The sequence below is a fragment of the Alosa pseudoharengus genome, unplaced genomic scaffold (genome assembly GCF_046254945.1).
Source record: "Alosa pseudoharengus isolate Yale_2024_CS ecotype anadromous, Long Island Sound unplaced genomic scaffold, YU_APseudo_1.1 YU_APseudo_1.1_scf_2, whole genome shotgun sequence".
NCBI classification, from domain to species: Eukaryota; Metazoa; Chordata; class Actinopteri; order Clupeiformes; family Clupeidae; genus Alosa; species Alosa pseudoharengus.
The window spans coordinates 21,128,772-21,138,355 of NW_027468663.1; the positions used below are offsets into that span (position 1 = coordinate 21,128,772).

Here is a 9,584-nt window from a genome sequence, read left to right on the forward strand (position 1 = left end):
AAGTTAACACAGTCTATCACACAAAAGAAAAAGACCATTCCGCACTGAAGGAGGCTGAGTTAAGGGGTCTACGCAAAACGCTAAACACTAGAACACGTGTATTGGGCGGTCACAGCAATGCACTGTTCACGTGTCTGAGTAGGCTATCAACAGAAGGCAGAACCACCTTCTTGCGCATCACTCCAGTTAAGAACTCCGACACTGCCTGCGACGAGGACTTCCTACAATGTCCCTTGATGATGTTGAAACGACGGAGTAAGTTTAATTTAGATATTAAGTGTGTTTATTGATGGTGAAAGATCTGATTAATGATTATTTCACGAATTTTAAGTTAATAAACGCTGTGTAGTAGATGTTGCAATGTTTTATAGGGACTTCTGCAATGAGTCAACCGCGTTTGCCTATTAGACAGTGTAATTATGGTTTCGTTAAGTGGAAAGCCTGAGCTATGCCATATCTGATGCGATCCTGGTGACTTCAATTGAATTTTTCAGTGCAGTCCTCGCTGAAAGATAACAAAACTTTCTCCTGCATCTTATTTTTGAGAGATATGGTGATCCAAATAACAGTTTAAAATTCCTGTTTTCTCTCTGTATATCTATCTTTGTCATGACAAGTAGATATCGATGACTATTGTCAAGTAATAATGACAAAAATGTGATGATCAGCATGATGGGTCGTTTTAACTGGTTGTTTTTCATCAGCGTCGTCCGTCTAATCATGCAATACCTGAAAGAGAACAACCTGCACCGCACGCTGGCTACGCTGCAGGAGGAGAGTACTGTATACCTTCACACAGTGGATAGCATTGATAGCTTCATCTCAGACATAAACAACGGCCACTGGGATGCAGTGTTACTGGCTATCCAGCATCTCAAGCTACCCTGCAAAATTCTCATTGACTTGTATGAGCAGGTAAAAGGTCATCGCATGACCCGAATTTATTGCTTTGAGAGTCTTGACATAAACTAACACTGTAGTGATCTGGTGTATCGATGCATAGTGATGTTGAATCTGTTCCCTATCTTTATTCTACAGGTGGTTTTGGAACTTATCGAGCTGAAAGAAGTTGGAGCAGCCCGGTCAATGCTGTGGCAAACAGACCCCATGATTTACCTGAAACAGACAGAGCCGGACAGATATGTCCACCTGGAGAACCTTTTAACACGTCCGTACTTTGACCCTCAGGAGGTGAGAGTGGAGCAAGAGTCATTTACCCTGCAGTCTTTCAGAATACAGCCTGGCTCATGGAACACCAGGCTTATCTGCATGAGCACCAGAACAACCTGTTGGTGCTGCGTTGTTATGCAGAGGACTGCTGCGGCGTGTGCTGACCTCTGTGTCCCTGCAGGCATACCCAGATGGCAGTAGCAAGGAGAAGAGGAGGATGGCAGTTGCCCACGCCTTGGCAGCAGAGGTCAGCGTGGTCCCTCCCTCACGCCTCTTGGGACTTCTTTCACAGGTGCGTGTGAGTATGTCTTCACCTATACAAGTTCAAGTTAAACTGCCAAGTCGAATAAGAGAGGGAGAAGATTAATGCACATTCAAACCCTTATTCAGAAATGTAATTTCATTGTTACTGAGGCAGATCAGATAGTATGATATGATGCCAATTTTAGGAGCAATTGTGATTGGTTAACTGCACAACAGGCAATCAATCAGCTTTAAAATAGAATCTTTCTAAAACAGTCTTTTATAACTGAAACAGTATGCCGCATGTTTCTTTTATGTTGTCCTGTTATTTTCCTCTTGAACAGCATAGAACACACCAGAGAGCATAAAGACCCCCACCCCCTTGTCTTTCTGTCTCCCCTCACTGTGATTAGCACATGGTTGTGTGATTAGCTTAAATAAAAAGCACTCTTGTAGATTGTGTTGTAGATGTACAGGAGTCAGGTGTTGATCTCTTCCCTTTTCCCGTCCCTTCTCTTCTTCTGCTCCCTCCCAGTCCGTGAAATACCAGCAGACTCAGGACACGCTGCATCCTGGCATGGCTATTGACATGACACAGTGCAATGGAACTGTCTGCAACGGAGTGAAGGACAGCGAGGAGGAGCACGTCCCTGCACAGCTCATTTGCCACATTCAGGTAAACCACCCAACGCCAGCTGAGTCATTCACTGGCTGGATGTCTGCTTCAACCACCAAGCATCCAGATTGCTCCTGCTGCAGGGTAAAGTGTTTATCTGAGACATAAAGCGCTTCACAGGTATTTCTATGTCAGCGACTATGAGCACAGCATATAAGAATGTGAAATTAATAATCACATTTGATATAATATTATGCAATATGATTAAATATAATATAATATGATATAATGTCATATAGTAATATAACATAATATAATACAATGTTTTCAAATATAAAAACGTAAGGACTGCACATGAAAAGGACTAACAAGGGAGACGAAAAGATCCATGGTTGGCTGTCCTTTTCATGCGTGTAAATGTTATTCAGTTTAATACATCATATTTTTGGCATCAGCGGCCTTTTTTTTCACCACACAGCATTTAAGGTGATACGGTGCAGGAATTCTCGTCCATTTTCAACATACTGGATATCCATTTGTTCTAAGGGGGGTGTTCCATAGTTTTGTCTTAAACCGACATAAAGGGTCATACTCATACCCACAAAAGCAACATTATATAGTGCAATACCAGGCGATTGGCAATGTCAGAGACTCCATTCTCCATATTGTAAGTTAGTGTAGCATGTAGCATGGTGAAAGACCTATAGCTAATTGTATTTGAAGCTGCTATTTTAATGTAGAAAAGATACATTGTGTTGCAAGTTTTAGAGGCATAAATAGTCACAAACTCATGCACATAGGCGGCAGCCGCATACACAAACAGAAAGATAATTGCTTTTCTGGCCCAAAGCAGCTCTACTCAGCTTCTGTGGCTGCAACCCCCAGTAATGGTCTCTGCTGATGGATTTCCCTGCGTGCCCTTCATGCAGAGCTCAGAGCTCGGGGAGTGGCGGAGAGGCAGCCCATCTGTCCCTCAAATCTCATCACCTTCCCTATGCATCACCTCCTCAGGACACCCCAGGCATACTGTGCTCTTGCTACAGTGCCTGGCAGGTCGCAAAGGGAAAGTTTCTATACATTGCCTGTTGACAGTTTGCATGCTGGTTTATTATTTGAATATATGATGGTCATCTTTGTTTTTTGGAATTGTGTGTGTGTGTGTGTGTGTGTGTGTGTGTGTGTGTGTGTGTGTGTTGTAGTTTGGACCAAAGTCTCATGTGGAGTGCGCGCGGTTCTCTCCTGATGGTCAGTATCTCATCACCGGTTCTGTTGACGGCTTTGTTGAGGTGTGGAACTTCACAACTGGAAAGATCCGGAAGGTATGATGTATTTGAAGCAGGAAAGATTGACTTATACCCATCTTATCTATTTTTCTGTAGCCTAGTAGATACTGGTAGTAACTGTTTTAGATAGTTAGGGATGAGCTGATCCAATACTCAGGATCAGTATCAGTCCTATATTGGTCAAAATTACTGGATTGGACATTGGAAAATAAAAAGAATTTACTAACTGTGTAACCATTAACACACTTGGAAGGACAAGCCATAAAGAGATGCCATATCATACAGAAAACATGAACAGTATATTTTTCAGTACAATGTGAGTAAGCAGCAGAATCACTGTCAACGGCAACACTCCTAACTTTCCTCCTCTCAAAGGCTGTGGGTGCTCACAAATTCACAGTCTAGCCTAGTGGCTAACTACACGCAAACATTTTCAACAGAACTCTCACAGAACCCCCCCCCCCCCCTCCCTTCGTAACCCAAAAAGAACCACACACAACAACATAATAATAGCTGTGAATTGAACATTTATTTAATACTTCTGCTAATAAAATCTGCTATATTTGGTGTGTGGTAATTTTCTCTTAGTGGGTCTGAACAATAGTAAGCTATTGGGCAATGAAACAGCTAAATGTTTGCATATGAGTAAATGTAAATGCTGACTGAATCGGGAAAAAGCACAGATGTACAGATTGTATGGAAGATTAGTGTCATGGTGGATAATTACAACTTCAGATTCATGTCCTCTCTCCCAGGCCCAGAATATTTCAGATAATTACATCATCAGCAGTAGAACTGTATTTCATCTTTTTAACGAGTCTTGCAACTTTTGTGTGTGTGTATGTGTGTGTGTGTGTGTGTGTGTGTGCACTCACTGGTATGTGTGTGTGTGTGTGTGTGTGTGTGTGTGTGTGTGTGTGTGTGTGTGTGTGTGTGTGTACACACTCACTGGTATGTTTCTGCATCCTCCTCAGGATCTGAAGTATCAGGCCCAGGACAACTTCATGATGATGGATGATGCAGTCTTATGTTTGGCCTTCAGCCACGATTCTGAGATGTTAGCGTCTGGGGCACAGGATGGCAAGATCAAGGTCTGACTCTAAACTTTGATCTCTGTGTCAAAATATTACATGAGCACATTTTGAGATTTTATCACAATGTTTCAAGGCAGCTTTTTAGTTTATCTTTATTTATCTTTAATTAGATACTTTTCTTTGTACTTTTAGTGATTTCATCACAGTAGTTGTGGCGCCAGTATACTTTTAAAATAAGGTTTCGAACACACATCAACACAACAATAAGTTCAGATCAAAGATGTGACTTGTGGTGTGTGCAATCTCCATAGGTTGAATATATACCCTGCTATGTGTTGCTGTATAATATTTGACTGACTAGCTCTGGCTCTGGTGTTTGTGGGTGCGGTATGTGACTGCAGGTGTGGAGGATTCAGAGCGGGCAGTGTCTGCGAAGATTTGAGCGCGCTCACAGCAAAGGAGTGACTTGTCTCAACTTCTGCAAGGACAACGGTCAACTACTCAGTGCTTCTTTTGATCAGACCATCAGGTTAAAAACAGTGTTCTCTCTCTTTCTCTCCCCCTCTTTCTCTGTCATTCTCTCTCTTTCTTATTCTCTCAGTTCGAACCCTTATGAGCAAATGTTTAAGGACAAATATAAACTCTCTGTCAATGGTCCATTGTTCTCTATCTATCGCTGTGTGACTCGCTTGTTCATCTACATGTCCATCTGCGTAGTCCTTCATTTCTTTTCAGACACAGTGCAGCAGCAGCAGCTGTACAGATATTTGAGCTGCATGTGTGGGTGAGGCCTGGGTTTTGTGTGGCGTAACTAATATTCCATTATACGGTGAAGCCTATGGTGCAGATATGTCATATGGAAGGGCTAATGAATTGAACAAAGGATCTCATGGTTGCTGGAAAAGACAGTTCTCTTGGGGTAGGGCAAACAGCGTACTGGCAATTGGCAAATGTAAATAATCTGTTGAAAGAGAGTTCAATTAGTCGTAGCTAAAGGCCTAACCAACGCAGACGGACTGCCTTTGGCACTGCTGGAGGTTTTTGGGATGTCGCTCATCAAACACAAGGTTATTGTACGTGTTGTCGAAATACCTAATCTATACAAACCATTACCAGACCTCGGAGAAAGACAAACTCAATCAACGAGTTCAGCCAGGATTAGCACCGAAGCTCATTCAACTTACATTAGGAGAGAAAACACACTCCTGACAGAATACTGCAGCCTCGTCACCCTCCCCCCCCCTCCCCCTCTCTCTCATTCTCTCTCACTCTCTCCCCTCTCCTCTCTAGGACTTTTTCTGCAAGGCATGCGCCGTGTGTGGGAGGGTAGCGTGGAGCGACACGTGCACCACTAGTGGATAATGATGCTGGGCTTCCTGTCTGTGTGTGTGCGTGTGCGTGCCAGAGCAGTGGCAGGCAGATGTTTTGCACCATGCCAGGCAGCTCACAAAAGAGGCAGCACTGGGGTTGTTATTGACAAACAGGAACTCCTTCACACTCAATCAGAGCCACCCGCAGCATAGTGTGACACGTGGAGCATGTGCCAGCGTTGCCGGCTTCATGTGCACTCAGCTGCTTTGGAATTTCATTCAGTCACTGCCGGTTATTCCAAATGATCCACTGCTCTGTGTTTAGAGATGGGGTCTTCCTCTCTAAACCTGTTGGTTTATTTTTCAAAAAACAAATTCTGCCCCCCTCATTTTCATATTTTCATTTTCATCATGTAAAACTATGGAGATTGTGGTGGCACATTCTGATTGGTTTAGAGGTAGTAGCTCGAAAGCAGTGGTTAATCAAGTGTCAAGATAAGATCAGTATATTTTAGCTGTCACTGCAGTTTGCTGTGATTTAAACCAATATATTTGGTCACAGTTACTCTGGTTTAGCAGTTTATTTTGGGATGACTAAACTCCAGTGGGTGAATAGTAAAACATGTTGCTATAGCAACCGTCCAACTCACTTTCATATTGCTTTATGTGCAAATACCATCTTTGCCTGCATGCCTTCAATACAGGATAATGTATGTTGCTGTCGACATATGCAGTATATTAAACTGGTGTGTGGCACTATGCATTCTCTTAAAGGATTCATTTGCTGAAATCGGGCAAGACGCTGAAGGAGTTGAGGGGCCACACGTCCTTTGTCAGTGAAGCATCATTTACAAAGGATGGCAACCACATCATCAGTGCGTCCTCAGATGGCATCATCAAGGTATGATGACCAGCTTAGGCCATCGGATTCGTCTTACCGTTATAGCCTCTTGAGTGTGTTCTATTTCACTTGAAGTGAGCTCTTTTGAGCGAAATGTACAAAACGTGACCGTGCAGAAGTTCAAGTTAGTCATACTTGCTCTCCTCAGATTTGGAATGTGAAGACCTGCGAATGCACCAGCACATTCAAATCGCCAGGCTCGTCCGCAGGAGTAGACGTCATGGTCAACAACATGTTCCTGCTGCCCAAGAACCCCGAGCAGTTTGTGGTGTGTAACCGCTCCAGCACGGTGGTGATCATGAACATGAAAGGACAGGTGAGAGACTCGGAGGGCTGACACCAGGATTAAAATAGCTGAATGTTTTATAGAGGTGGCAGGTGTGTTTCTATTTAATACTCTCGTGGTGACCCTCGCCACCCTTGGGCAAACAGGAAATCAGAACATGAAATATTTACCAGTCACAGTGCAGCGCAGCAAGGATTGTTTTATTTTATTTCAGACTTAACATAGACACACTATTTCCAAAGCACTTATCTATTCTATCATATGTATTGTAAAATGACATTTATATTTAATGGTTCAGATTGTTTTTTATTAATTATATCATATCTTGGTGGGTTTTAGTTTTCTAATATTAGATATAATAAAATAGAGCTCATGAGTATCCCTCAGGAGTCAGTTGGTAGAAACACATTTTTGCTGTTGCACAGAGTGGTGTGGGCGTTCACAGTCCCCAGACAAACCTCCCACAGCAGAGATACTCCAGAGCAAGTCAACCTTTCCATCCCTCTCTCATACCTCTGCTTGTCCCATCCCTCCCTCCCTCCAGATTGTGAGGAGTTTTAGCTCGGGTAAAAGAGAAGGCGGGGACTTTGTGTGCTGCACGTTGTCTCCACGTGGCGAGTGGGTCTACTGTGTGGGCGAGGACCTGGTGCTGTACTGCTTCAGCACGCTCACCGGCAGGCTGGAGAGCAGCCTCACGGTACGCTGGCCCTGCAGCACCGCACGCACATGGCCCACACACATTGGAGCCCCTGCACACACACACACACACACACACACACACACTCACACTCCATTGCTCGTTTCTATTAGCAGTTTGCTCTCTGGTAGATAAGAATGTGATTTGAATACATTAGAATATGCAGTTTGCATGAATTAGCAGGAGGTGTTGGCGAGTGGGGCAGATATGCATGAATCACACAAGGCTGCTATTCTGAGATGGAGATTACGGTGCATTATAGAGATTTGTTTTGTAGTTGTCCTAGTTCAGCCTTCTGTTAGTGAGGGAGTAACCTTTTGAATGTGTCTAATCTCTCTCTCTCTCTCTCTCTCTGTGTGTGTGTGTGTGTGTGTGTACATATACATGTATGTTCGTGTTCTGACAGGTTCACGATAAAGACGTGATCGGCATAACTCATCACCCTCATCAGGACATACTTGCTACCTACAGTGAGGATGGCCTACTGAAACTGTGGAGGCCCTAAATGGCTTCACAGAGCTGTATGGAGAGTGAACCCAGTACTTACATGATGGGCAGTGTCTTAGTTCTGGACCTTGAGAACCCCCTGTGTATTCAAGCCATTATTTCTGTCATATTTCGACAGCAAATGGGTTTCTGAGATCTTAAAAGCATCACTCAAAGTTAGAGAAAATGAATGAGATCAAATATTTGCTCCTCAAAATAGCTAGCTCGTTTTAAGGGCCCTTGTGGTCCAGGGCTGAACACCAGGATGATGTAGAGCTGGGCTGGACTGTGCAGGGCGGTCTTTATGGAGTAAAATGTGTACACAGGCTTTCACTAAAAACTCATCACTAACATGACATGGTAATAGTTCATAACTTGTGACTTTCATTTTAGAAATCTTCATCCTGTCACCTGGACACGCATTAGGCTTCTCGCTATTATTGCCAATCTATACTGTACTCATTTTCTTTCATGTCAATTATGGCAGATTTCTGATTTCTCATGTAAGAAACACAATTGACTAGTGTTGATGGGGATTTCAAAATATTGTCTGTATCTGCAATATGCATGCTGATTTCTACAGTGATGAGTCTGCCCTTTACGAAAATCTTAGGGGTTCAGGTGAACGGCTTAATACTACCAGTTGGCTATGTTGTCAACTACAGAGAGAGCTGCAAATGGACACGGAATATCAGTCAGGGGCTTCACCGTGTCTAATAGTGTCTCCTGTTGGATACTGTGGTTTTCTGTGATGACATTTTGAGGTCTTGCTTGACACCAGGGATGAAGTAAAACCTTGTCACTTTCCACTCAGAGGGAGTGGAGAGCAGTGATATGCTAAGGGCCTGTGTGTTCTAGCACTTGACCTCATGAAGTTTACCAGCATGCCGTATCTGTACAGCATGGGTATCATCTGTATATGTGACCTATACTTCTTTATATAGTTCTGTACTATATTTAATGTGGTGTTGCTGCCTGTGTTTTATGTCTGCTGAGTAGTTTTAGTCAGTTGATGTTAAAGTGTATCACTTCAGTGTCTTAAATATGAAATTCTAATTTCTTATTTTGTTGCCTTACATTGCTGAATAGTTTCAGTGAAGGAGTAAGTTGCCAGTCATGAGTATTTCAACTGCTAGTTGTAGTATGTTTGGGCCAATGCTATCTTACAAGCAGAAAGGCAATATGGCCACCAATGATTCCATGGGATCTTTAAGGGTGTTACCATACATTTGCAAATGTTATTGTCCTGTCAAATATCACTATATACACCAAGTTCATTCACATGCTCTGAGAGCATACACTTGGTATGTACATCATTTGATCAGTTAACTTTGTAACTTTATTTGTATATGCCAATATATCTGAGTATGATTCCAGTGATGTACTCCTTTTAAATAGGAACCATGTAGAGTATTGTGTCTGTTGCAAGACTCTTTTACTCACCATGGAGAATTGCTGGCATTGCAGTTTGTATTGTGTTTGAATCTCTGGATCTCTTGAGTGGAAATTAGAAAGACACTTCAAGGTCTCAGGTCTACCATACTGTAAAAAGTTCATG

At 42.8% G+C, this 9,584-nt stretch overlaps 1 protein-coding gene across 1 annotated transcript; it reads left to right on the forward strand.

Moving 5' to 3' along the window:
* Positions 1 to 204: 204 nt before the first annotated feature.
* Positions 205 to 8,581, forward strand: LOC143134069 (WD40 repeat-containing protein SMU1-like). Its single transcript, XM_076294147.1, has 12 exons — positions 205 to 255; positions 705 to 915; positions 1,039 to 1,191; positions 1,352 to 1,462; positions 1,949 to 2,089; positions 3,229 to 3,348; positions 4,287 to 4,403; positions 4,748 to 4,875; positions 6,431 to 6,557; positions 6,706 to 6,873; positions 7,388 to 7,540; positions 7,947 to 8,581. The coding sequence occupies exons 1-12, from the start codon at positions 227 to 229 to the stop codon at positions 8,043 to 8,045; spliced, it is 1,557 nt and encodes a 518-aa protein (XP_076150262.1). The 5' UTR covers positions 205 to 226; the 3' UTR covers positions 8,046 to 8,581.
* Positions 8,582 to 9,584: the final 1,003 nt, after the last annotated feature.

Bases quoted from the DNA above. Each gene is read 5' to 3' on its own strand.
- LOC143134069 (XM_076294147.1), top strand. From the start codon at position 227: ATGTCCCTTGATGATGTTGAAACGACGGA. The intron at 3,349-4,286 runs GTATGATGTATT...CATCCTCCTCAG, and splicing joins CAACTGGAAAGATCCGGAAG to GATCTGAAGTATCAGGCCCA. The intron at 6,558-6,705 runs GTATGATGACCA...TGCTCTCCTCAG, and splicing joins CCTCAGATGGCATCATCAAG to ATTTGGAATGTGAAGACCTG.